Source organism: Procambarus clarkii, chromosome 92 (assembly GCF_040958095.1).
Source record: "Procambarus clarkii isolate CNS0578487 chromosome 92, FALCON_Pclarkii_2.0, whole genome shotgun sequence".
Lineage (NCBI taxonomy): Eukaryota > Metazoa > Arthropoda > Malacostraca > Decapoda > Cambaridae > Procambarus > Procambarus clarkii.
The window spans coordinates 8,489,964-8,517,005 of NC_091241.1; the positions used below are offsets into that span (position 1 = coordinate 8,489,964).

Sequence of the window (27,042 nt, forward strand, 5' to 3'; positions counted from 1 at the left end):
TGATATATATGATATATAGGATATATAGCTATATGATATATAGGAACCTATACAGATGTATAGGTTCGTAAGTGCTTGCGTAACTGCTTCGTGAATCTGGCCCCAGGTATCATCCCAGGTAAACAATCAATAAATCAGAGGGTGGACCACGCACTCACACGGTCAGTGGGTTGAGGTGGTTGCTTAGTTAATGGGGCTTATCTAACACACCCCTGGAAACACAAACCGTAACTGTCTCTATTTTCCGCTTGTTACAACTTGTAATAAGTTGTTACATCTTGGCTTAACGTGTTTATGACGTATTAGAACGTTGTTACAACTTGCTATATTGGTTGTTGTAACTGGTTAGGTGGTGTTAAAACTTGTTCGAACGTTGTACCAACGTCGTAGTTTCGGTGTGTGTTTGGTGGGAATACGAGGGAGTGAGGTCTGACTTAGGACCTCACCAACTGGTCTTCTTGTACCTCTTGTGGAGTCCTTCAATTTTTGTAAGTGAAATTGTGTGTCGTATCTGCTCATAAAGGTGTGCATGGAGGTGGTTATCTTGAGATGATTTCGGGGCTTTAGTGTCTCTGCGGCCCGTCCTCGACCAGGCCTCCACCCCCAGGAAGCAGCCCGTGACAGCTGACTAACTCCCAGGTACCTATTTACTGCTAGGTAACAGGGGCATTCAGGGTGAAAGAAACTTTGCCCATTTGTTTCTGCCTCGTGCGGAATCGAACCCGCGCCACAGAATTACGAGTCCTGCGCTGTGTTTCTAGCGTCCATTTATGGTCTCTCGTCCGTCTTTCTCTCAATTTAAAGAGGTGGTCCGTGTCTACCTTGTCTATTCTCCTTAGTATCTTGTATGTTGTGGTCATATCCTTTCTGTAGTTCCTTGTAATAAGCAACAAAAATCTCTGTGAGATTTAGTTGCTTTGCGTATTCTCAGTTTAATCCTCTTGACCCTCGTACTAATATTGTTGCAAACTTCTGTACCTTTTACATTTTTGCTTCAAGAGGCGCATTCTCCAGGGCGGTGCTGCATAGTGCAGTATTGATCTAACAAAGTCATATAAATTGCCTTGAGAGTCTTTGATTAGGTTTTTCAATTAAGTAAGATAGCTTCCCATGTGCTTGGCGATGTTACCTGTTTTGTGTGCGCCTCTGGTGGTGGTGGTGGTGGTGTAATTATATTCACTTCCAACCTTTTCTCTTTCTAATTCCTGTACCTGCCTTCAGGTCTCACCCTCTCCCCATCTTCATTACCTTACACTTGTTGGTTTAACTCTAACAGCCCTTGCCTGTACATCCCTGCAGTCTGTCAAGGACATTTTGTAATGTTCTGCAGTCCTTCACGGGTTTTACATTCTTCATTAGCCTCGTGTTGCCAGCAGACTCCTTCGGGTCTGTTATTCACATAAACTGTGACCATCAGGAGACCTGGTCGACGACCGGGCCGCGGGGACGCTAAGCCCCGGAAGCTCCTCAAGGTAACATCAGTGTCGCAAGACGGAGCTTGGGGGGGGGGGAGTAGGGGGAAGATTCCCACCTGTCACATTCCTTCTTATCGCAACCCGTCCTCATAAACAACGTCCATTCCATCCACCCGCCAAACCCCCAGCTGTTTATGAATGATAAACAGTTTACACACGACTCACAACTGATGACATCCGAACACTTCCGGAACAAGTGCTTCACTGACGACTTCTCTTTCCTCTCTCTCCCCCCTCCTCCTCCCCCCCCCTCCTCCCCCCCTCCTCCTCCTCCCCCCCCTCCTCCTCCTCCCCCCCCTCCTCCTCCTCCCCCCCTCCTCCTCCCCCCCCTCCTTCTCCTCCTCCCCCCCTCCTCCTCCTCCTTCTCCTCCTCCCCCCCTCCTTCTCCTCCTCCCCCCCCCTCCTTCTCCTCCTCCCCCTCCTTCTCCTCCTCCCCCCCTCCTTCTCCTCCTCCCCTCCTCCTTCTCCCCTCCTCCTTCTCCCCTCCTCCTTCTCCTCCCCCCTCCTCCTCCTCCCCCCTCCTCCTCCTCCCCCCCCTCCTCCTCCCCCCCCTCCTCCTACCCCCTCCTCCTCCTCCCCCTCCTCCTCCTCCCCCCCCTCCTCCTCCTCCCCCCCCCTCCTCCCCTCCCCCCCCCTCCTCCCCCTCCCCCCCCTCCTCCCCCCCCCCCCCCCTCCTCCCCCTCCCCCCCTCCTCCCCCCTCCTCCTCCCTCCTCCCCCTCCTCCTCCCCCCTCCTCCTCCTCCCCCCTCCTCCAGGTACACCATACACAGAGAGAGGACAACCTCTCGGTCTCCATATTTAGTTGCTGGTTGTGGACTGGTGGTGTCTGTTGGCTTTCATGGTGATTATTGAGGTAGTGGAGTGAACGATTGATTGATTGATGAAGATTAAGCAACCCGAAAGGTGGCACGGGCATGAATAGCCCGTAAGTAGTGGCCCTTTTGAGCCATTATCAGTATCAATAGATGATACTGGAGATCTGTGGAGGTGCTGCTGCACCCTGCGTGACGGGAGATGTCTCCCGTGGGGGAGTGAACCTGCTCGACTCCCTTATATAGGTACAGGTGTGTTGGGCAGGTGTGTGCTGGGGTGTAGCGGAGAGGGTGTAGTCTTTGACAGTGTCAGCGTTAAGTATTTTATAATGCTTTGAAAGTTGGGAGTAAATCAGTGCTTTTTTTCAAAACTTTGGAAAGACTCAAAGTTATTTGGGAAAGTTAGCAGTGTTTAAGTTATCCATTACGTGGTTGTTTATAGTGTATCCCAGGTGTTGTGAGGCAGCGTCTGGGATACTCTCGGACGTAGGTTCGAATCCTCGTCACGGCACCTTGTGGATTTGTTCATTTGATGCATCACGCTATTGTGATTATTCTGTCGTGTCAGGGAAGATGTGTAGGGTGTCAAGAAGGTGTCCTTGACACCTCCCCAAGTGTATGGTGTCAGAGGCTGTCTTTGACACCTCGTTTTTTCCCAAGTGTGAGGAATCCCCGACCGCCTAAGTGGTTGGGCACCATTCCTACATCCCCCCCCCCCCATCCCAAATATCCTGACTCCCCTTCCCAGTGCTATATAGTTGTAATGCTTGGCGCTTACCTTCAATGCATTAAATTGAATACATGTTTAATTTAAAAACTTGTAAATGTAACTTTCGACTGTTGGCGGCATTTCAGGGTTGGATTTATATGAAACGCAGCTGAAAAAAAAATATGGACAAGAAAATTTTGGATAAATGGCTAGGATTTCTTGTAGTGAGCAAAATTCAATGGAGTATTGTTGATTGTACAATATCCCAGGATGTCCAGTATCTAATACAGTTTCACATTCAATAATGTACTCACTTAGTTGTATTCACCTAGTTGTGCTTGCAGGGGTTGAGCTTCGGCACTTTGGTCCCGCCTCTTAACCGTCAGTTAACTGGTGTACAGATCCCTGAGCCTACTGGGCTCTATCATATATACACTTGAATTTTTTTTTTTTTTTTTACCACAGACGTGGCCAGACATTTACAATGCTAACCAGCATATATACATTTTCTTCTGTCCTCCATGGACAGGGTTAGAGAAGTTTTAAACATATAGTTCAAGGGTTTATTGAACACTCAACCACAGAAGGTGATTTGGTGCTTTTAAAATGCTAAGCTAACCTACATACGTAAATACATACATACACAGATTTACGTATGCCCTACATAAAGTGTTAGATGTGTCTTTTACATAGTGTCATTAATGTGCATTTGTGTATGGAGTCAGCCTCCACCACATCACTGCCTAAAGCATTCCATCCGTTAACTACTCTGACACTGAAAGTAAAGTTCTTTCTAACGTCCCGTTTTGTGGTATTGAAGTGAATGTTTTAACTGTTGGCCATAAAGTTTACGAGGTGAATATTGTGGTACTAGTCGCTCAACGCCGTTAACTGGCCGTTAACTATAGTCAAGACCAATTACCACAAGGACCACATCACATTGTCTGCTCCGGTCACCATACAACTACCATTTGTTACACACATCTTGGTGTTGTTTTTAGATTTACCTACTCAGGACGAAGTATCCATGTAGCACGGACTATGGTGAGCCCGTAAGTTACACACACGTTGTCATAGCTTTTAATACTGCACCTCTCAGGTCTTTGGCCATTTCAGAATTCTTGTAAATCCACAGAACACTTTTCAACTGCCTAATTTAGCAATTTTATCATTGTTTTATAGCTGTTAACACGGTAGGACTGAACGGGGTGAGAATAGCTTGAGCTACCTCATCCCTTTGTGTGTATTTTACCTCAATAAACTTATTTCAATTTCAAACACGGTAGGACTCATGATTTTGACGCTTAAGGCCACTCCAGTGTGAACATTTAGGCCTAAAAAAATATATATACGAAATATAAGCCAATTGGAATAAGTTAACCTGTGTGTTAATTGGTGCACCAATATTTAGCAGCAGGTTGTAACATGTGTGGGTGTAGTGTGTTTGTGTATTATTGTAACACCTTAATGTTTTCTCCCTGCAGGAAGGAGCAGACTGCGACCTGTGTCAGAGGGCAAGGTGAGTGTCTGCACCCCTGTTGTTCCTGGACCCCTGTTGTGTTGTGTCTGGTCCCCTGTTGTGTTGTTCCTGGACCCCTGTTGTGTTGTGTCTGGACCCCTGTTGTGTTGTGTCTGGACCCCTGTTGTGTTGTGTCTGGACCCCTGTTGTGTTGTGTCTGGACCCCTGTTGTGTTGTGTCTGGACCCCTGTTGTGTTGTGTCTGGACCCCTGTTGTGTTGTGCCTGGACCCCTGTTGTTCCTGGACCGCTGTTGTGTTGTGTCTGGACCCCTGTTGTGTTGTGCCTGGACCCCTGTTGTGATGTGTCTGGACCCCTGTTGTGTTGTGCCTGGACCCCTGTTGTGTTGTGTCTGGACCCCTGTTGTGTTGTGCCTGGACCCCTGTTGTGTTGTGCCTGGACCCCTGTTGTGTTGTGCCTGGACCCCTGTTGTGTTGTGCCTGGACCCCCTGTTGTGTTGTGCCTGGACCCCTGTTGTGTTGTGTCTGGACCCCTGTTGTGTTGTGTCTGGACCCCTGTTGTGTTGTGCCTGGACCCCTGTTGTGTTGTGTCTGGACCCCTGTTGTGTTGTGTCTGGACCCCTGTTGTGTTGTCTCTGGACCCCTGTTGTGTTGTGCCTGGACCCCTGTTGTGTTGTGTCTGGACCCCTGTTGTGTTGTGCCTGGACCCCTGTTGTGTTGTGCCTGGACCGCTGTTGTGTTGTGCCTGGTCCCCTGTTGTGTTGTGCCTGGACCCCTGTTGTGTTGTGCCTGGACCCCTGTTGTGTTGTGCCTGGACCCCTGTTGTGTTGTGCCTGGACCCCTGTTGTGTTGTGCCTGGACCCCTGTTGTGTTGTGCCTGGACCCCTGTTGTGTTGTGCCTGGACCCCTGTTGTGTTGTGCCTGGACCCCTGTTGTGTTGTGCCTGGACCCCTGTTGTGTTGTGCCTGGACCCCTGTTGTGTTGTGCCTGGACCCCTGTTGTGTTGTGCCTGGACCCCTGTTGTGTTGTGTCCTGCACCCCTGTTGTGTTGTGTCTGCACCCCTGTTGTGTTGTGCCTGGACCCCTGTTGTGTTGTGCCTGGACCCCTGTTGTGTTGTGCCTGGACCCCTGTTGTGTTGTGCCTGGACCCCTGTTGTGTTGTGCCTGGACCCCTGTTGTGTTGTGCCTGGACCCCTGTTGTGTTGTGCCTGGACCCCTGTTGTGTTGTGTCTGGACCCCTGTTGTGTTGTGTCTGGACCCCTGTTGTTCCTGGACCCCTGTTGTGTTGTGTCTGGTCCCCTGTTGTGTTGTGTCTGGACCCCTGTTGTTCCTGGACCCCTGTTGTGTTGTTCCTGGACCCCTGTTGTTTTGTTCCTGGACCCCTGTTGTGTTGTTCCTGGACCCCTGTTGTTTTGTTCCTGGACCCCTGTTGTGTTGTGTCTGGTCCCCTGTTGTGTTGTGTCTGGACCCCTGTTGTTCCTGGACCCCTGTTGTGTTGTTCCTGGACCCCTGTTGTTTTGTTCCTGGACCCCTGTTGTGTTGTTCCTGGACCCCTGTTGTTTTGTTCCTGGACCCCTATTGTGTTGTGTCTGGACCCCTGTTGTTCCTGGACCCCCTGTTGTGTAGTGCGTCCTGGCACCGCAGCTTGAGCACCCCAGAGCCCCCATTTTATCCCCCCCCCCATAGAGCACCCCAGGCAAGCTGTTACAATTACTATCGTGTTGAACTATTTAACCACATCTCAGTCATTACGTCTTCATGTACCCGCAACTGTTGCGTTTACTAACACCCCCCCCCCATGTTGTTAATCTCTCCCCCCCCCCTATTGTGAGGTTCACCAGGTGGTGTGTGCGTGTGTGTAATTACCTAAGTGTAGTTACAGGATGAGAGCTACGCTCGTGGTGTCCCGTCTTCCCAGCACTCTTTGTCATATAACGCTTTGAAACTACTGACGGTCTTGGCCTCCACCACCTTCTCACTTAATAACTTGTTCCAACCGTCTACCACTCTATTTGCGAAGGAGTTTTTTTTTTTTTTTTTTTTTTCTACCACAGACGTGGCCAGACATTTACAATGCTAACCAGCATATATACATTTTCTTCTGTCCTCCATGGACAGGGTTAGAGAAGTGTTAAACATATAGTTCAAGGGTTTATTGAACACTCAACCACAGAAGGTGATTCGGTGCTTTTAAAATGCTAAGCTAACCTACATACGTAAATACATAGATACACAGATTTACGTATGCCCTACATAAAGTATTAGATGTGTCTTTTACATGCGAAGGAGTGTGTGTGTGTGTGTGTTTACTAGTTGTGTTTACTAGTTGTGTTTTGCGGGGGTTGAGCTTTGCTCTTTCGGCCCGCCTCTCAACTGTCAATCAACTGTTTACTAACTACTTTTTTTTTTTCCAACACCACACACACACACCCCAGGAAGCAGCCCGTGACAGCTGACTAACTCCCAGGTACCTATTTACTGCTAGGTAACAGGGGCACTTAGGGTGAAAGAAACTTTGCCCATGTGTTTCTGCCTCGTGCGGGAATCGAACCCGCGCCACAGAATTACGAGTCCTGCGCGCTATCCACCAGGCTACGAGGCCCCACACCTCGTAGCGTGCGCGCGCGTGTTGTGTGTGTGTGTGTGTGTGTGTGTGTGTGTGTGTGTGTGTGTGTGTGTGTGTGTGTGTGTGTGTGTGTGTGTGCGCGCGCGTGTGTGTGTGCTTGAGAGCACAGAGGGTGTAGACTCGCCGTGACTGGCTGGCTGGGAGCCGCTGTAGCGTGACCGGGTGTTACAGAGGTGACACCTGCTGGCCTCCTGCTGCCTCAAGCACTTGTGCTAGATGGGGCCTTTGTCACCTGAGATGTCTTGGGTGAGGAGGGATGGCTAAGGTGGGGGTCCAGTGGTGCAGGTGGTGGGGTGCAGGTGGTGGCGGTCCAGTGCTGCAGGTGGTGGCGGTCCAGTGGTGCAGGTGGTGGGGGTCCAGTGGTGCAGGTGGTGGTGGGGGGCAGGTGGTGGGGGTCCAGTGGTGCAGGTGGTGGGGGTCCAGTGGTGCAGGTGGTGGTGGGGGGCAGGTGGTGGGGGTCCAGTGGTGCAGGTGGTGGGGGTCCAGTGGTGGAGGTGGTGGGGGTCCAGTGGTGCAGGCGGTGATTGAGGTTGGCACGGGACAGACAACACCCTTTTACAAATTAACCTTAAAATCATCTTACATAAAAATGACAAACCATCTTATTACAAACGATACAATATCTTAAATTCTTGTACTGTGTTCATACTTCGCTCCTAGCAGATGTTTATCTACTAGGAGCAAACTATGGATATATGATTATATATATATATATATAAATTATAAGCTGTGTAGTATCCTAAAAAGTCATAAATAACAACTCTTATATTATCCTGTAAACTGGATATTATTTTGCACAGCCAAAAGACTGTGCCTTCACTGCACAGTAATATACCGTAAATTCATAGGTGTTGCTGTGCCAAAAAGCTTGTTGGTGGCTGTTATTATCATTAAGGTGTTCAGGTTATGTGACAATTGTTCAGGTCAGAATACCCGCTGAGGGCTGATGTGAGGACCTTTTGTGCCTTATACAGTCCTTTTTGCGCTATCGCTCACTGGAGGAGTATGGGGGGCACAATAAACTACTACTCACAGGAGGAGTATGGGGGGCACAATAAACTACCGCTCACTGGAGGAGTATGGGGTGCACAATAAACTACCGCTCACAGGAGGAGTATGGGGTGCACAATAAACTACCACTCACAGTCAACCCGACTGGTTGACTCCAACTGTATTTCTGGACGTGTGAACATCGCGTTATGTTCAGGCTCCCCTTCCTCCCCCCTCCCCTACCTCTCCCCCCACCCTACCTCTCCCCCACCCTCTCTCCCTCACCCTCTCTCCCTCAACCCCCTCCCGCTCTTTCCCCTCCCTTTCCCCTCCCCCTATCCCCCCCTCCCTCTCCCCTCCCCTATCCCCCCCTCCCTCTCCCCTCCCCTCCCCTATCCCCCCTCCCTCTCCCCTCCCCTATCCCCCCTCCCCTATCCCCCCTCCCTCTGCCCCCTATAACCTGTCCTCTGGAACAGGACATCGCATTTTGTCGTAAAAGTCCCCAACGGCCATATCTGATGTACTATAAATCATAGCGGCTCGCTAAAACAACTGGCTGTTCCCCCCCCCCCTTTTTCTATTCGTGGATCCTCAGTTCGGTTAGGTTCGGGCAATGAAATACACCATTATCTGTATGGTGAGAACTTGAGAGGACGGGCTGCTTCCCCAAGTGTGTTAACTGAATTCAAAGATATGTTTCTATGCCTTTATCTGTGGGGGGGGGGGGAGAGACTCACCTAGTTGTACTTGCGGGATTGAGCTTTGGCTCTTTGGTCCCGCCTGTCAACCGTCAGTCAAGTGGTGGGAGGGGGTTGGGGGGGTTGGTGAAGATAAGGATGTGTTCACACGAGTAGAGAGAGTCAGAACAGTTACAGCCCCGCTCCTGTGTCAGGTAAGTCCATTACGGGCTCACCATAGCCCGTGCTACTTGGCACTTTGTTCCCAGGAGCTGAATCTTTAACAACAACGAGTAGAGATGCAGTTGGTGGAAGAGTGTGTGCACGTTATTGCCTTCCCTGCAGCCCTATATGTTGAGGTCGTACGGTGCACCAGGCCCTCGTACGGGTGGTCCTACGGTACACGAAGCACCGTAGAAGAGGTCCTACGGTACACGAAGCACCGTAGAAGAGGTCCTACGGTACACGAAACACCGTAGAAGAGGTCCTACGGTACACGAAACACCGTAGAAGAGGTCCTACGGTACACGAAACACCGTAGAAGAGGTCCTACGGTACACGAAACACCGTAGAAGAGGTCCTACGGTACACGAAACACCGTAGAAGAGGTCCTACGGTACACGAAACACCGTAGAAGAGGTCCTACGGTACACGAAACACCGTAGAAGAGGTCCTACGGTACACGAAACACCGTAGAAGAGGTCCTACGGTACACGAAACACCGTAGAAGAGGTCCTACGGTACACGAAACACCGTAGAAGAGGTCCTACGGTACACGAAGCACCGTAGAAGAGGTCCTACGGTACACGAAACACCGTAGAAGAGTAGATGCGGTTCACGCTCTTAACTGTTCCTTTTGCCCAGCTTTTTTTTTGTGTGGTGGGGGGGGGAGGGGTTGTATCTGGTGTTGCTGTGCCGGGTACCTTAATGTACCTTAGTGCACCTTTGTGTACCTTAGTGCACCTACTCCACATGTTGGGTTGGTAGGCTGGCACCTCGGACGGTAGGCACTACTGGCAGTGGTGCCGTTAAACACTGATTTACCCCCTCAACAAATTCCACCCTTGTGGCTGGTGTGGCTGGGCTCTATATTGCCTTGACCTGATGATAGAGATAGGGATAATGGGCACTAAGGTCTTGAACGTTTTGGGTCATTTGACTCTGACTATCGATGGGAATTTCGCCCACTGTAACTAGCAAGGCGCGACGCGAACGCCGCTAATCTGATGAGCTGGTGGAGATGGGATTGTAGTTAGTAATGTTGTAAAGCACAAGGGGGTCAGATGAGGATGTTTTTGTGTGTGTGTGTCTGGGAATTTCGACCCCTGTGCGTGCATGTGGCTTGTTACTGTTGTGCCGCTGCGCCTGGGATGCCATGAGGTATTTGTGTTGAATTTGTGTTGAATGTTGAATTTGTGTTGGGGGTTCCGCTGACAGGTGTGTTGGTCTGTGAAGGGCTCCTGTTTGTTACTCTAATGACATTCACCCTCTGACTGGCCAGTCATGTGTGCTATAGTTCCCCCCTACCACGCGGGACAGTGGTAGGGGGGGGGACTCAGCCCTCTGTCGCGTGGGACGGCGGCCCTCCATCGCGCGCGACGGCGGCTGTCGCGCTCACGTGATGGCGGTTTTCGCGCACGCGCGACAACGGGTCCCTCTGAACCACGACCCCGACGCGCCTGTGACAACGCTGCCGCCCATTTCCTTAGGCTTGGTGACGGCCGTTTGTTCCGAGAGCCTCACCGAAGGCGTGAAATCAACTCAAAAACTCCAACAGGAACATAAACAGTGGAAAGTGCTGATTGATTGATGAAGATTAAGCCATCCAAGAGGTGGCACGGGCCACCATAAGTGGTGGCCCTTTTGAGCCATTACCAGTATCAAGAGCTGATACTGGAGATCTGTGGAGGCCTGACTGCACCCTGCGTGACGGGAGATGTCTCCTGGACCAAGTGGTGACCAGATGGAAAGTGCTCAACCCTACCCGTCCTCTTATGCACTATCGACAAAAAAAGGCCGTAATTTGACACTGAAAAATAATTGAAATTATACATATATATATTTTTTCTCCCAAAACAGCAAGTTAAGGGTCCTCTGGTGTAGGTTAGGAGGGCAGGAAGTTCTCCCGAGGTTTTAAAACGTCATGAAAACCGTCAATTAAATGTGTCCTCCCCTAACCTGACAGCTATAACCAGAGGACCCAAAACAGAAAACGGGACAAGTACATCACTTTCGTCAGCCGATTTCATCTTGAAATACGTCGGGTTTTTTAGCCTGAGTTGCGCATACGAGCGAAAGGCGACGTAATTTGTTAGAGGGGGGCAGGTTGCAGGAACCACACCGGAACACCACGACCAACACCGGAACACCACGACCAACATCAGCAGCTTAAGTTGCACCAGCAGCAGCAACACCACCACAGCGGTCAATAACAGCAGCAGTTGCACCAGCAATACTACAGATCACTACACTTGCAACAGTACCAACAGCAGAACGATAGCATCAGCAACAGCAGAGAATGCAGCAGACTGCAATAATCAATACACAGCCAAGTCTGCTGCTTCATCCTCCACCACACTACCGTCACCATCACCATCACCATCCCCGTCACCATCATCACCTCTCCTGGCCAAAGGATACGAGACAGACTAAGTGTTTTCCCCAACCTGAGTCACAGTTAAACTGAGCCATTTTAGAGGTCGGTGCGAGACTGGCAACGTAACGCAAGTGCATGGCAAGTAATGTGAGTGTACAGCGACCATAACCTCGTTGTTACAGTGTCATTGTTGGCAGTGACGTTACAGCCGTCGGTGTTACTGTCTTCCCTGTCACTCTGGTGGTGTCACCTGGGTCTCCTGTCACCTGTCACTCTGGTGGTGTCACCTGGGTCTCCTGTCACTCTGGTGGTGTCACCTGGGTCTCCTGTCACCTATCACTGGTGGTGTCACCTGTCTTTTTATCAATAACTCTCCGACGTTGACTCATCCTCTTTCTCTTGGCTCAGGCTTCCGGCTTTCTCCCTTTGTTTTGAAGTCTTTGTGTTTTTTTGGGGTTAGCGGATTGTTTCCCAGTCGTTCCCTTGCTGCCCCCCCCCCCCGTCTCCATACTCTCCTCTCTCTCTCTCTCTCACCCTTCACTCTCCTTCCCTGTCTCCTCCCTCTCTCTCTCCCCCTCCCCTCCCCCACTCACTGCACCATCCCCTCCTCTCTCCTTCCCTGTCTCCTTCCTCTCTCTCCCCCCCCTCCTCCACTCACTGCACCATCCCCCTCCCTCTCCCCCACAACTGGACATTCACGGTCACGGGCATATTTTTGCTTTCCAAATTCTGGTGGAATTAGAGGTCAGGACCCCACACTGAAGCTATACATTGACCCTTTGTTGTCACTTGGGCGTGTGGGGCGTAGACTGAGGAGAGTGGGCGTGTGGATGTATGGGGGGTTAAGATGTGGTAAATTAAGACGTGCTCAATATATATTGAAGTCAGTATTAAGACGTGACCAGTATGAAGAAATAAATATACAATATGATATGTAAACAATACCAGTGTTGCTGTTCCCCCAGGTTTGTAAACAATACCAGTGGTGCCGTTCCTCCAGGCTTGTAAACAATACCAGTGGTGCCGTTCCTCCAGGCTTGTAAACAATGCCAGTGTTGCCGTTCCTCCAGGCTTGTAAACAATGCCAGTGTTGCCGTTCCTCCAGGCTTGTAAACAATGCCAGTGTTGCCGTTCCTCCAGGCTTGTAAACAATGCCAGTGTTGCCGTTCCTCCAGGCTTGTAAACAATGCCAGTGGTGCCGTTCCTCCAGGCTTGTAAACAATGCCAGTGTTGCCGTTCCTCCAGGCTTGTAAACAATGCCAGTGTTGCCGTTCCTCCAGGCTTGTAAACAATGCCAGTGTTGCCGTTCCTCCAGGAACCAGAATATCTTAATACATAGCCTTCATAGAACGTAACTGAATACACTACTGGTAAAAACTTAAAAACAAATGCAAGTGTACAAGGAGTAATACATGCAGAGATGGAAAGAGGAGGAAGTGTAGGACTGTGAGGTGTGGGTACAACAAGAACTGTGTGGATACAACAAGAACTGTGTGGATACAACAAGAACTGTGTGGATACAACACAGAACTCAGCAATGTTTGTGTTAATGTGGGTGTCCTCACTACACGTGCTCGGAGTCCTCCACATCCTGTCATTGTGTCGTTGATCCTCCTCGGGCTTGGATGACACGGTGATTGTCACTTGGTTTATAGTGTGTCATGTTACGGGGTCATGCCGCTCATGTTATCCTCTTGATATGGCTTTATTAAGGGGACAGACAGGTCTGGCGTGATATCAACCCTTAAGTCTTTCTCTCTCTCTCTCTCTCTCTGACTCTTGAAGAATTTCATCTCCCAAATGATACCTTATCTGGCCTCCTGCTCCCTACACCTATCTTTATTACATTACATTTGTTCGGGTTAAACTCTTAACAACCATTTGTTGGACCATTCCTTCAGTTTGTCCAGGTCTTCTTGAAGCCTCAAGCAGTCCTCCTATGTCATACTCCTCATAATTTTGGCATCATCAGCAAACATTGAGAGGAATGAGTCTATACCCTCTGGGAGATCATTTTCGTATATCAGAAACAGGATAGGTCCGAGTACAGAGCCCTGTGGGACTCCACTGATGACCACGCCAATCTGAGGTATCATCCCCCACTGTAACTTCAGGGTGTGCGCGCGTATGTACGCGTGCGTACCGTTTTGCTAGTGTTATATGAGGACTAAGGGATGCCAACCAAAGCCAAACTGCCCCACTCGCCTTCTCAGGAGCGTCAGCGTCTCTGTGCCAAATGAGTCATTCCTTAAGCGGCGTCATACACGTCACTGTTAGGTTGTCATTCCACCACGTAATATAACGTCATTGTCACGTCTTGTGGTCAGCTGAAGCAAGAATTGTATCACATACGGAGAGGAACATGAGGGATGGAATGTGTCAGTGAAGGGAAGCTGCCCATCGTAGGAGATGGCCCTGGTCGTCTTCCCTTGAGTTTATCTTGAGATGATTTCGGGGCTTTAGTGTCCCCGCGACCCGGTCCTCGACCAGGCCTCCACCCCCCAGGAAGCAGCCCGTGACAGCTGACTAACACCCAGGTACCTATTTTACTGCTAGGTAACAGGGGCATAGAGTGAAAGAAACTCTGCCCATTGTTTCTCGCCGGCGCCTGGGATCGAACCCGGGACCACAGGATCACAAGTGCAGCGTGCAGTCCGCTCAGCCGACCGGCTCCCCGTGACCGACCTCCCCTGGCGTGAGGTGGTGGGGCGGGTCGTCTGCTTCCCTCCCCACACTCCTCAAGTCCTCCTTAGATTTATTGAACAAAGAGAATCCAAAGTTTATCAGGAATTTTTAATCCATAAACCCGGATTTCTCTCCTAGTAAGACCAAGTTCAGTAGCACAATCGACTTGAGAATGGTCCAGGACGGACCGAAACGTCGTCGTCCCTGGACCTTCTAGTGTGTGGTCTGGTCAACATACTTCAGCCACGTTATTGTGACTCATCGCCTGCACGTTTAGTAGCAAATACGGGTCGCTGCAAGCAACAACCTGTTGGACCAAGTTATCGCAAGTCGAGCCTGGCCCCCGGGCCGGGCTCGGGGAGTGGAAGAATTCCCGAAACCTTCTCCAGGTACACTCCAGGTAAACGAAATTTTCCGTTAAGGTAAACCAATTCCTGGACGCACATCTCCACATGTACAGCCAAGTGTAACGGTCATAGAACATAAAACATTCTTGAGTCACCTTGACAATGTCGAGACTTCAATCCAATATAACATTGCAGCGAGGGGCCGAGCCTGCTTGACGCCTGGTCCCCCAGCAAGCATGTCTGGCGTCACCATAACAGTGCTTGTTGTTGTTGTTGTTGTTACAGATTCAGCTACTCGGAACAAGTTCCAAGTAGCACAGGCTATGGTGAGCCCGTAACTTACCTGGCACAGGAGCGGGGCAAGTAGAACGGGCTATGGTGAGCCCGTAACTTACCTGGCACAGGAGCGGGGCAAGTAGAACGGGCTATGGTGAGCCCGTAACTTACCTGGCACAGGAGCGGGGCAAGTAGCACGGGCTATGGTGAGCCCGTAACTTACCTGGCACAGGAGCGGGGCAAGTAGCACGGGCTATGGCGAGCCCGTAACTTACCTGGCACAGGAGCGGGGCAAGTAGCACGGGCTATGGTGAGCCCGTAACTTACCTGCCACAGGAGCGGGGCAAGTCGCACGGGCTATGGCGAGCCCGTAACTTACCTGCCACAGGAGCGGGGCAAGTCGCACGGGCTATGGCGAGCCCGTAACTTACCTGCCACAGGAGCGGGGCAAGTAGCACGGGCTATGGCGAGCCCGTAACTTACCTAGCACAGGAGCGGGGCAAGTAGCACGGGCTATGGCGAGCCCGTAACTTACCTGGCACAGGAGCGGGGCAAGTTGCACGGGCTATGGCGAGCCCGTAACTTACCTGGCACAGGAGAGGGGCAAGTAGCACGGGATATGGCGAGCCCGTAACTTACCTTGCACAGGAGCAGGGCAAGTAGCACGGGCTATGGTGAGCCCGTAACTTACCTTGCACAGGAGCAGGGCAAGTAGCACGGGCTATGGCGAGCCCGTAACTTACCTGGCACAGGAGCGGGGCAAGTAGCACGGGCTATGGCGAGCCCGTAACTTACCTGGCACAGGAGAGGGACAAGTAGCACGGCCCACAGTGAGCCCGTAATTTGTGATAACAGTGCATTGATTGATGAAGATTAAGCCACCCAAGAGGTGGCACGGGCATGAATAGCCCGTAATGAGAGTGCAGGTTGCAAGCTGTGTGTATACAAGCTGAAGACGCTGACGCGGTTCCTCGTGGAGGAATGCTCTGAACTCTCTACTGTCAAGCACATCAACCTCTTAAATGGTGCATTAAGATTATACCGGGATCCTCCAGGGAGCCGGTCGGCCGAGCGGACAGCACGCTGGACTTGTGATCCTGTGGTCCCGGGTTCGATCCCGGGCGCCGGCGAGAAACAATGGGCAGAGTTTCACCCTATGCCCCTGTTACCTAGCAGTAAAATAGGTACCTGGGTGTTAGTCAGCTGTCACGGGTTGCTTCCTGGGGGTGGAGGCCTGGTTGAGGACCGGGCCGCGGGGACACTAAAAGCCCCGAAATCATCTCAAGATAACCTCAAGATACCGATAGCTGGTTTATAAATATATTTAAGACCTCAAGACCTCATTAACGAATGTACCGGAGGACATCCAGCTAATGTTATATGAGGACAAAGCTCCGGATATATGGATATATATATAAGATATATTAAGATATATGGAATATCTTAAGTAGCCTAATTGTTTTGATTCAAAACGCTTATTACTAACCAGGACAAAGTTTCCTCAAGTATCTACTTAGGAAACCTGTACATATTTAAGCAATCATGATGGTTTTGTTTACATTTAGTAAACAGTTTACGAGTTTTGAAACTTCATAATCCAGGATTATTATCGAGAACATCGTAATCCTTCGAAGCTCGTAAACTGTTTAATAAATGTAAAAAAAAAAATCTGCCATGACTTGAAAGATGTAGAGTTTTAGTTAGTGGATGAATCCTGGCGTAGAAGTAGCCTAACTCCTCCCGGCACCATAACTGACGTGACACACACACACCTGGCTGCACACCTGACCTCGCCACAACCGACAAAAACATGTGGTGTTTACGGTGTGGAGACCAGGACCTGGATTCACGCAGCAGTTACGCCAGTACTTACGAACCTCTACATCATATCTCAATTGTTAGCGGCTTTGTTTACATCTATTAAACAGTTTACCAGTACTCAAATTTGCCAATCAACTGTTGTTATAACAGGCTCCAAGTGGTCGGAGCTCATAAACTGTTTAATATATGTAAACAAAGGAGCCTAAAATTGAGAAATGACGTAGAGGTTCGTAAGGACTGGCGTAACTGCTTGATGAATCCTGGTCCATGTGTGGTGCAGAAAGTGGTACAGAAATCCTTATGTGCTGTCACTACGGGGGAAGTGCCACACCTGCCTCGGGGTCGTGCCACACCTGCCTGGGGGTCGTAGTATCAGCCACAAACCAACACAACCCTACCGGACCAACTTGCAGGAATCAATGACTGGACAGGAGTTCACGCGAACCTTCCACGCAACGCCCTTGCTGGTTCCAGTTCCATTCCAGATTCGCTTTCCAGTTCACATGTTTATGGTCCCCCTTCCAGACGAGAGTAGTGGCAAGGGGGGGGGAGGGGGGGAATTGCATAATTGAAGAGCTTGCCTGTAATTCCCGTGTGTCTGTGGATTGGTATGATTATTTGGCAACTGTGGCTGCTGTGACCGTTGGATGGTTGGCCTTGGGGAGGGTATTGATCACTGGAGGAGGACTGCTATACTCTCACGCTCACACTCACAAGGACAAGGTCGGACTCACGCACGGGGGGTGGGGGGGGGGGAGACATAGATAGACAGACAGACAGACAGACAGCAAACTGAGCTCTTCGAGTATGCCTGGGGTATTAATCACTCTTAAACACACTGCTGTTCATTTAAACACTCTATTGATTGAATAAACCACTCTGCTGTTCATTTAAACACACTCTTGATTGAATAAACCACTCTGCTGTTCATTTAAACACACTATTGATTGAATAGTTAAACACTACTGCTGGTGTTTAACTATTGTTAAACACCTGTAGAGGGAAGGTTATCCTCAAGCGGGAGGATGATGTGCGAGGCAGCAAAACACCCGTTCAGTAAAGGCTACAAGGATATTCACACTTGTCACATACAAGCATACACGGCAGCTTATTGGAAATAATACTGTAGCCTAATACAATATTTAGATAAATATACAGATTTACTAATACTGTAGCCTAATAATACTACAGTGAATAATACTGTAGCCTAATACACTATTTAGATAAATATACAGATTTACTAATACTGTAGCCTAATAATACTACAGTAAATAATACTGTAGCCTAATACAATATTTAGATAAATATATAGATTTGCAGCATTTAGACATGCATAGTTATTAGCCAGCATTAACACGAATTTAAAGGAGGGAAATTATGCATAATGCCCCTAATGTTCTGCTAAAAGTGATGATATATAAGAGGGTAGAGAAAGATGCAGAGATTGCATGTTACTAGACTACCAAACAGCCTAAGACACGGTTCATACCGCGTACACGAATGGTTCGTGACCTTGAGAAGCACCGGGAGGAACTGGGGGGGGGGGGGAGCCCCTGTCTGTACCAGACAGACAGAAGATAGTCACAGTGAGGGGAGGGCGAGAAGTCGAACTGACGAAGGGTGATAAGGAAAGGCTCTACAACAGTTTAAAGGATCAGTCTTCGGAGTCATGTTGTTTCTCATTTGTATCTGTATCAAAAACATCGGTGGTGAGTCCTACATGTGAAATGAAATGAAAACTAAAAAGGCAAGGGCTTGGCTGCTCGTAGAACTGGCTGTGGGAATGCAGCTCTTGTAAATGTAATGTGATGAAAACGGGAACTGTAAGACAGAAAACGGTACACAGGGAACCACTTCTCTGGAACAGCAAAATAACAGATTTGGAGTCGTTAGGTGATAAAGTGGTGAATGTACGAACAACTTTCAGACACCTCAACAAGGGACCATTCAGAACATTTGCATCACCTATGTTAGACCAGTCTTCGAATATGCAGCGCCATCGTACAGCCCCACCCAAGAGGCTCGTCACAGAATTACGAGGGATGCGGGTGAGGAAGTTAGGTTAACAGAGCTGGACTTGACATCGCCTGAAAATGGCGAAAATATAGAGAGAGACCATGGCTAACAGCTTCTCAGATGAGCCATAGATATATGAGAGCTGCAGCTTTAGCGTAAGAGTAGTAGGAAAATGGAATACATTTTGCTGGGAGAGAGATGATGGGGCACTCATTTACGCCAGCAAGACTGTTAATGGAAGGGTTGGTGGCTGCTACCTTGCTACACACTCCTCCTCGCTTACTGGAGGAGTATGGGGGGTGCACAATGTATTTACAAGAAGGTACAAGGGAGCCGGTCGGCCGAGCGGACAGCACACTGAACTTGTGATCCTGGATTCGATCCCAGGCGCCGGCGAGAAACAATGGGCAGGAGTTTCTTTCACCCTATGCCCCTGTTTCCTAGCAGTAAAATAGGTACCTGGGTGTTAGTCAGCTGTCACAGGCTGCTTCCTGGGGGGTGGAGGCCTGGTCGAGGACCGGGCCGCGGGGGGACACTAAGCCCCGAAATCATCTCCAGATAACCTCAAGATACATTGGGGGTTTGTGAGAGTACATAACATTGTAGTGTTTACATTCTTGCAGTTATCTTGAGGTTATCTTGAGATGATTTCGGGGCTTTAGTGTCCCCGCGGCCCGGTCCTCGACCAGGCCTCCACCCCCAGGAAGCAGTCCGTGACAGCTGACTAACACCCAGGTACCTATTTTACTGCTAGGTAACAGGGGCATAAGGTGAAAGAAACTCTGCCCATTGTTTCGCCGGCTCCTGGGATCGAACCCAGGACCACAGGATCACAAGTCCAGCGTGCTGTCCGCTCGGCCGACCGGCCATACTTTAATATAGTTTCACTTACCTTTCCACCCTTAATAATCTTGGCCACATAATTGTCGACTCGCTCTCACAACCCAGACTGTCCCCCCCCCCCCATTTTTAATGGAAAGTCGCGTTTTCTGTCACGTGTTAATTACAAGGAAGACCACGAATTACTCCAGCACGTGTTACGTGGGGTTCCGTCTTACAGGGCTACGGTTCGTAAGATGTCCTCGGCTTGTATATCAGGCAGCTGGAGCAAGTATTTGTAAGGACACGTACGCTCGTGCCTTGACTCAAGAAAATTAGGAAGATGCTACAGTGGATAAAATGATTGACTCGCCTAATATCACACCCGGGTCACAGTGACTGAGCGGACCCTTGTCAGGAGTTGAGCACTTAATGTGCAAGTTGTCTATCCAGCTTGACTCACAGTTGCACCACTCACTGGGTGACAGTCAAAGTGCCTGTCATCTCCAGTGCCTGTCATCTCCAGTGCACTGTTGCACTCTCCATTGTCTCTTACTATCAAGACGTTTATACTAATATCTTGGTGATTCACTTGTTCTAGTCTGTATATCTTAGCCATATTAAATAGTATCCTATCCTCTCCTATCCTATCCTTGTCTACCTTGACGATTCCTGAGTAAATCGTGATCATGTCTCGCCCATTTCATCCCTCCAAAGAAGAGGGTAACAAGAGGGTAGTAGATTATATGCACGGAGAAGTGTGTCCATCTCAGAAGACACATTTGGTCTTAATGTGTGTACTCCATGGTGCCGACATCTTGCCTGAGATTGGTGACTTTATCATACATGGTCTTCCAGGCTTGGTGCCTGGACCTAATCATCTTATCATCGTTACTTCATCATATATTTGGATTAGAGTCGTCAGGTGCAAGTTGTCGTATTATTTTGTTGCAAAAGTCATCCCAGCTGTGGTAGCAGTCCTGTGGTACAGCACAGCCTCCAGCTGGTACAATGTTGACTCCTGTAGCTTGTTGGTGTATGTAGCGTGTGTCTGCTGACTTGCTGGGTGCTGCTGCTGCTGCTGCTGCTGCTGCTGCTGCTGGCTAGTGCAGCCCCTCGCTGCCCCTCCGTCCCATCCTCGTTCTCCGTCATCATCATTCATCATCATCCTCATCCTTTCTTTTCTCTGCCCGCCTCAACACACATTGTTGGGTTTCGTGATATCGTGGGTTTAAGCAGAGGACTATCCTTATCATTTGTATTTCCGCCTTGAATCGTCATGCATCAGTTTGCGTGCGTGCGTGCGTGCGTGCGTGCGTGCTAGTTGTGATGCGACTCAGATGCCAACTACTGCTACCCTCCGCGCGTGGCTGTGCACACACAGTAATGTAATCACATTGACTTTTTGGTTGTCACGAACCAGGCTTGGGTAGATTGCCCAGATCATCTTCCCCCCCCCCCCACACCAGTATAACGCCCTCCCTTCCCCCCCCCCACACCAGTATAACGCCCTCCCTTCCCCCCCCCCCCACACCAGTATAACGCCCTCCCTTCCCCCCCCCCCCACACCAGTATAACGCCCCCCCTTCCCCCCCCCACACCAGTATAACGCCCTCCCTTCCCCCCCCCCCACACCAGTATAACGCCCCCCCTTCCCCCCCACACCAGTATAACGCCCTCCCTTCTCCCCCCCCACACCAGTATAACGCCCTCCCTTCCCCCCCCCACACCAGTATAACGCCCTCCCTTCCCCCCCCCCACACCAGTATAACGCCCTCCCTTCCCCCCCCCACACCAGTATAACGCCCCCCCTTCCCCCCCCCACACCAGTATAACGCCCCCCCCTTCCCCCCCCCCCACACCAGTATAACGCCCCCCCTTCCCCCCCCCCCACACCAGTATAACGCCCCCCCCCTCGCCCCCATACCAGTATACAGCCCCCCCTCTCCCCCCCACAGAAGTATACACCCTTCCCCCCTACAACAGTTCACACCCCTACCAGTTAACACCACTCCTCCCCCCCCATATCAGAGCCCCATACGTCCTGAACCCCCCCTCTCTCTCTCAATCTCCCAATTCATTTTACGATACTGAAAGATTTATGGGCTATAAATTGAGTGATTTATTGGTTGTAGCCAAGCCAGCTAATTGGTTGTTGACAGGCAGTCTTAATTGGTTACTTACTGCCAGGTTAATTATGTACAAACGGTTAAATTGGTGTACACAAGCAGATTAATTACTCGCTCACTTCCAGGTTAATTGGTTGTGAACGTGTATATTGTTTATCTTGTAGATAATATGCTAATTGGTTGTAGCCAATTGAATTTGTTTTAATTAGCCCCTCATCAATAGCAAACTTGCCTATTATGCAAGGATGTATGTAGATTAACTAACTAGTTGTTTGGCAAGCTAATTGACAAGTTTATGGGTTGTTTGACAAACTAGTGAATTGATAAGCTATAGTATGACAAGCTAATTGTTATATGTTAATCGCTCGTTGAGAGGTTGAGAGATTGCAGAGATTGCACAGATTACACAGGGTGTGTGTGGGTGTTCCATCTTGTGTACATTACCAACCAGTAATGCTTGCTTGATCACTTGTCTGAATCTACATAAGTGACCAATTCTAATTTACATATTAATACTTGCTTGTGTTGTAAATATATGTAAATTTGTTTAAATCCTCCAAATTGACTGTGTAATGTTCATTGTTTCTCTGGAAAGATATTTTCATTCCAGTTTCCCAGTGTGACATTTGTTCTTGTTTTTTTCGTTATTTTATTTGCTCGTGTACATTGTTTAATTTGTTAATTCTTTTTTTTGTATCTACGTTATCTTTCCCATTATTCCAATGCACTTTCCATTAGTTTCTTCCGCCATTACGTGTGTAATTTTATTGTTACATTTAGTAACATTTTTCTGTTACCTTGAGGTGTTTTCGGGGCTTAGCGACCCCGCGGCCCGGTCGTCGACCAGGCCTCCTGGTTGCTGGACTGGTCAACCAGGCTGTTGGTCGCGGCTGCTCCCAGCCTGACGTATGAGTCACAGCCTGGTTGATCAGGTATTCTTTGGAGGTGCTTATCCAGTTCTCTCATGAACACTGTGAGGGGTCGGCCAGTTATGCCCCTTATGTGTAGTGGAAGCGTGTTGAACAGTCTCGGGCCTCTGATGTTGATAGTTCTCTCTTGAACACTGTGAGGGGTCGGCCAGTTATGCCCCTTATGTGTAGTGGAAGCGTGTTGAACAGTCTCGGGCCTCTGATGTTGATAGTTCTCTCTTGAACACTGTGAGGGGTCGGCCAGTTATGCCCCTTATGTGTAGTGGAAGCGTGTTGAACAGTCTCGGGCCTCTGATGTTGATAGTTCTCTCTTGAACACTGTGAGGGGTCGGCCAGTTATGCCCCTTATGTGTAGTGGAAGCGTGTTGAACAGTCTCGGGCCTCTGATGTTGATAGTTCTCTCTTGAACACTGTGAGGGGTCGGCCAGTTATGCCCCTTATGTGTAGTGGAAGCGTGTTGAACAGTCTCGGGCCTCTGATGTTGATAGTTCTCTCTTGAACACTGTGAGGGGTCGGCCAGTTATGCCCCTTATGTGTAGTGGAAGCGTGTTGAACAGTCTCGGGCCTCTGATGTTGATAGTTCTCTCTTGAACACTGTGAGGGGTCGGCCAGTTATGCCCCTTATGTGTAGTGGAAGCGTGTTGAACAGTCTCGGGCCTCTGATGTTGATAGTTCTCTCTTGAACACTGTGAGGGGTCGGCCAGTTATGTCCCTTATGTGTAGTGGAAGCGTGTTGAACAGTCTCGGGCCTCTGATGTTGATAGTTCTCTCTTGAACACTGTGAGGGGTCGGCCAGTTATGTCCCTTATGTGTAGTGGAAGCGTGTTGAACAGTCTCGGGCCTCTGATGTTGATAGTTCTCTCTTGAACACTGCGAGGGGTCGGCCAGTTATGCCCCTTATGTGTATTGGAAGCGTGTTGAACAGTCTCGGGCCTCTGATGTTGATAGTTCTCTCTTGAACACTGTGAGGGGTCGGCCAGTTATGTCCCTTATGTGTAGTGGAAGCGTGTTGAACAGTCTCGGGCCTCTGATGTTGATAGTTCTCTCTTGAACACTGTGAGGGGTCGGCCAGTTATGTCCCTTATGTGTAGTGGAAGCGTGTTGAACAGTCTCGGGCCTCTGATGTTGATAGTTCTCTCTTGAACACTGTGAGGGGTCGGCCAGTTATGTCCCTTATGTGTAGTGGAAGCGTGTTGAACAGTCTCGGGCCTCTGATGTTGATAGTTCTCTCTTGAACACTGTGAGGGGTCGGCCAGTTATGTCCCTTATGTGTAGTGGAAGCGTGTTGAACAGTCTCGGGCCTCTGATGTTGATAGTTCTCTCTTGAACACTGTGAGGGGTCGGCCAGTTATGTCCCTTATGTGTAGTGGAAGCGTGTTGAACAGTCTCGGGCTTCTGATGTTGATAGTTCTCTCTTGAACACTGTGAGGGGTCGGCCAGTTATGTCCCTTATGTGTAGTGGAAGCGTGTTGAACAGTCTCGAGCCTCTGATGTTGATAGTTCTCTCTCAGAGTACCTGTTGCACCTCTGCTTTTCAACGGGGGTATTCTGCACATCCTGCCATGCCTTCTGGTCTCATGTGATGTTATTTCTGTGTGCAGGTTTGGGACCAGCCCCTCTAATATCCTCCACGTGTAAATTATTATGTATCTCTCCCGCCTGCGCTCAAGAGAATACAGATTTAGGCTCTTTAGTCGGTCCCAATAGTTTAGATGTTTTACTGAGTGGATTCTAGCAGTAAAGGATCTCTGCACGCTCTCCAGGTCAGCAATTTCTCCAGCTTTGAAAGGGGGTGTCATTGTGCAGCAGTACTCCACTCTAGAGAACAGAAGCGTCTTGAAGAGTATCCCCTCTAGTGAATGTTTCTCCCACTCTCTACCCTCTATTGAATGTTTACATTCACATTCACTCTAGCCACTTGGCCGCTCTCCAGCTCCTTAACCCATTACAGTGGTTGTGGAGAGGTTGAGGGGTTGTGGAGAGGTTGAGGGGGTTGTGGAGAGGTTGAGGGGGGTTGTGGAGAGGTTGAGGGGGTTGTGGAGAGGTTGAGGGGTTGTGGAGAGGTTGAGGGGGTTGTGGAGAGGTTGAGGGGGTTGTGGAGAGGTTGAGGGGGGTTGTGGAGAGGTTGAGGGGGGTTGTGGAGAGGTTGAGGGGGATGTGGAGAGGTTGAGGGGTTGTGGAGAGGTTGAGGGGTTGTGGAGAGGTTGAGGGGTTGTGGAGAGGTTGAGGGGTTGTGGAGAGGTTGAGGGGGTTGTGGAGAGGTTGAGGGGGTTGTGGAGAGGTTGAGGGGGGTTGTGGAGAGGTTGAGGGGGGTTGTGGAGAGGTTGAGGGAGATGTGGAGAGGTTGAGGGGTTGTGGAGAGGTTGAGGGGGGTTGTGGAGAGGTTGAGGGGTTGTGGAGAGGTTGAGGGGTTGTGGAGAGGTTGAGGGGGTTGTGGAGAGGTTGAGGGGGGTTGTGGAGAGGTTGAGGGGGGTTGTGGAGAGGTTGAGGGGGATGTGGAGAGGTTGAGGGGGATGTGGAGAGGTTGAGGGGTTGTGGAGAGGTTGAGGGGTTGTGGAGAGGTTGAGGGGTTGTGGAGAGGTTGAGGGGTTGTGGAGAGGTTGAGGGGGTTGTGGAGAGGTTGAGGGGGTTGTGGAGAGGTTGGGGGGTTGTGGAGAGGTTGAGGGGGGTTGTGGAGAGGTTGGGGGGTTGTGGAGAGGTTGAGGGGGGTTGTGGAGAGGTTGAGGGGGTTGTGGAGAGGTTGAGGGGTTGTGGAGAGGTTGAGGGGGGTTGTGGAGAGGTTGAGGGGGGTTGTGGAGAGGTTGAGGGGTTGTGGAGAGGTTGAGGGGGTTGTGGAGAGGTTGAGGGGGTTGTGGAGAGGTTGAGGGGTTGTGGAGAGGTTGAGGGGGTTGTGGAGAGGTTGAGGGGGTTGTGGAGAGGTTGAGGGGGGTTGTGGAGAGGTTGAGGGGGGTTGTGGAGAGGTTGAGGGGGGTTGTGGAGAGGTTGAGGGGGTTGTGGAGAGGTTGAGGGGGTTGTGGAGAGGTTGAGGGGGTTGTGGAGAGGTTGAGGGGTTGTGGAGAGGTTGAGGGGGTTGTGGAGAGGTTGAGGGGTTGTGGAGAGGTTGAGGGGGTTGTGGAGAGGTTGAGGGGTTGTGGAGAGGTTGAGGGGGTTGTGGAGAGGTTGAGGGGGTTGTGGAGAGGTTGAGGGGGTTGTGGAGAGGTTGAGGGGGTTGTGGAGAGGTTGAGGGGTTGTGGAGAGGTTGAGGGGGTTGTGGAGAGGTTGAGGGGGTTGTGGAGAGGTTGAGGGGGTTGTGGAGAGGTTGAGGGGGGTTGTGGAGAGGTTGAGGGGGTTGTGGAGAGGTTGAGGGGGGTTGTGGAGAGGTTGAGGGGTTGTGGAGAGGTTGAGGAGGTTGAGGGGGTTGTGGAGAGGTTGAGGGGTTGTGGAGAGGTTGAGGGGGTTGTGGAGAGGTTGAGGGGGTTGTGGAGAGGTTGAGGGGTTGTGGAGAGGTTGAGGGGGGTTGTGGAGAGGTTGAGGGGTTGTGGAGAGGTTGAGGGGGTTGTGGAGAGGTTGAGGGGTTGTAGAAAGGTTGAGGGGTTGTGGAGAGGTTGAGGGGGGTTGTGGAGAGGTTGAGGGGTTGTGGAGAGGTTGAGGGGGGTTGTGGAGAGGTTGAGGGGTTGTGGAGAGGTTGAGGGGGTTGTGGAGAGGTTGAGGGGTTGTAGAAAGGTTGAGGGGTTGTAGAAAGGTTAACTGTTAGCCAGGTAGTGTAGGTATGGGACAGGTGTTGGGCAGGTAGGGGCATAAGAATAAGGAACACTGCAGAAGGCCTTTTGGAGCAGACGAGGCCGCTCCTATTTATATCTACTCAAACCCATCCCTCTACATGTGCTGCCCGTCACAGCCTGCCCGGTGCCCGTCACAGCCTGCCCGGTGCCCGTCACAGCCTGCCCGGTGCCCGTCACAGCCTGCCCGGTGCCCGTCACAGCCTGCCCGGTGCCCGTCACAGCCTGCCCGGTGCCCGTCACAGCCTGCCCGGTGCCCGTCACAGCCTGCCCGGTGCCCGTCACAGCCTGCCCGGTGCCCGTCACAGCCTGCCCGGTGCCCGTCACAGCCTGCCCGGTGCCCGTCACAGCCTGCCCGGTGCCCGTCACAGCCTGCCCGGTGCCCGTCACAGCCTGCCCGGTGCCCGTCACAGCCTGCCCGGTGCCCGTCACAGCCTGCCCGGTGCCCGTCACAGCCTGCCCGGTGCCCGTCACAGCCTGCCCGGTGCCCGTCACAGCCTGCCCGGTGCCCGTCACAGCCTGCCCGGTGCCCGTCACAGCCTGCCCGGTGCCCGTCACAGCCTGCCCGGTGCCCGTCACAGCCTGCCCGGTGCCCGTCACAGCCTGCCTGGTGCGCTGTGACGCCCCGTGGGCTCCATCACAAAATAATTACTTTCTGCAGATAATTATATTGGAGTTTTTTCCTCCCGTAACCGCTGTAGCCATCAGTACCATCACCCCCCCCCCACACCCCCCATCCCTCAACCCCCCCTCACTATCCCTCATCCCCCCCCTCCCTCCCCCCCTTGTGGCGACCACAGGTGTGCTATGAGCCGTGCTTCCTGCACCTGTCCCTCTTACCACCTGTCCCTCTTACCACCTGTCTTAATGATCTTTCCTTGGTCTTTCCTGATTGTCTCT

At 50.8% G+C, this 27,042-nt stretch overlaps 1 protein-coding gene across 7 annotated transcripts in view; it reads left to right on the forward strand.

Moving 5' to 3' along the window:
- Positions 1-27,042, forward strand: part of spir (spire type actin nucleation factor) — a 237,717-nt gene that overhangs the window by 26,961 nt on the left and 183,714 nt on the right. For all 7 annotated transcript variants that reach the window (XR_011226023.1, XM_069319275.1, XM_069319276.1 and 4 more), the window contains exon 2: positions 4,481-4,515. Coding sequence is in view for 6 of the 7 variants with exons in the window: in XM_069319275.1 (XP_069175376.1) it covers positions 4,481-4,515 (35 nt within the window). In the remaining variant the exon portion in view is untranslated. The remainder of the gene's footprint in view (positions 1-4,480; positions 4,516-27,042) is intronic.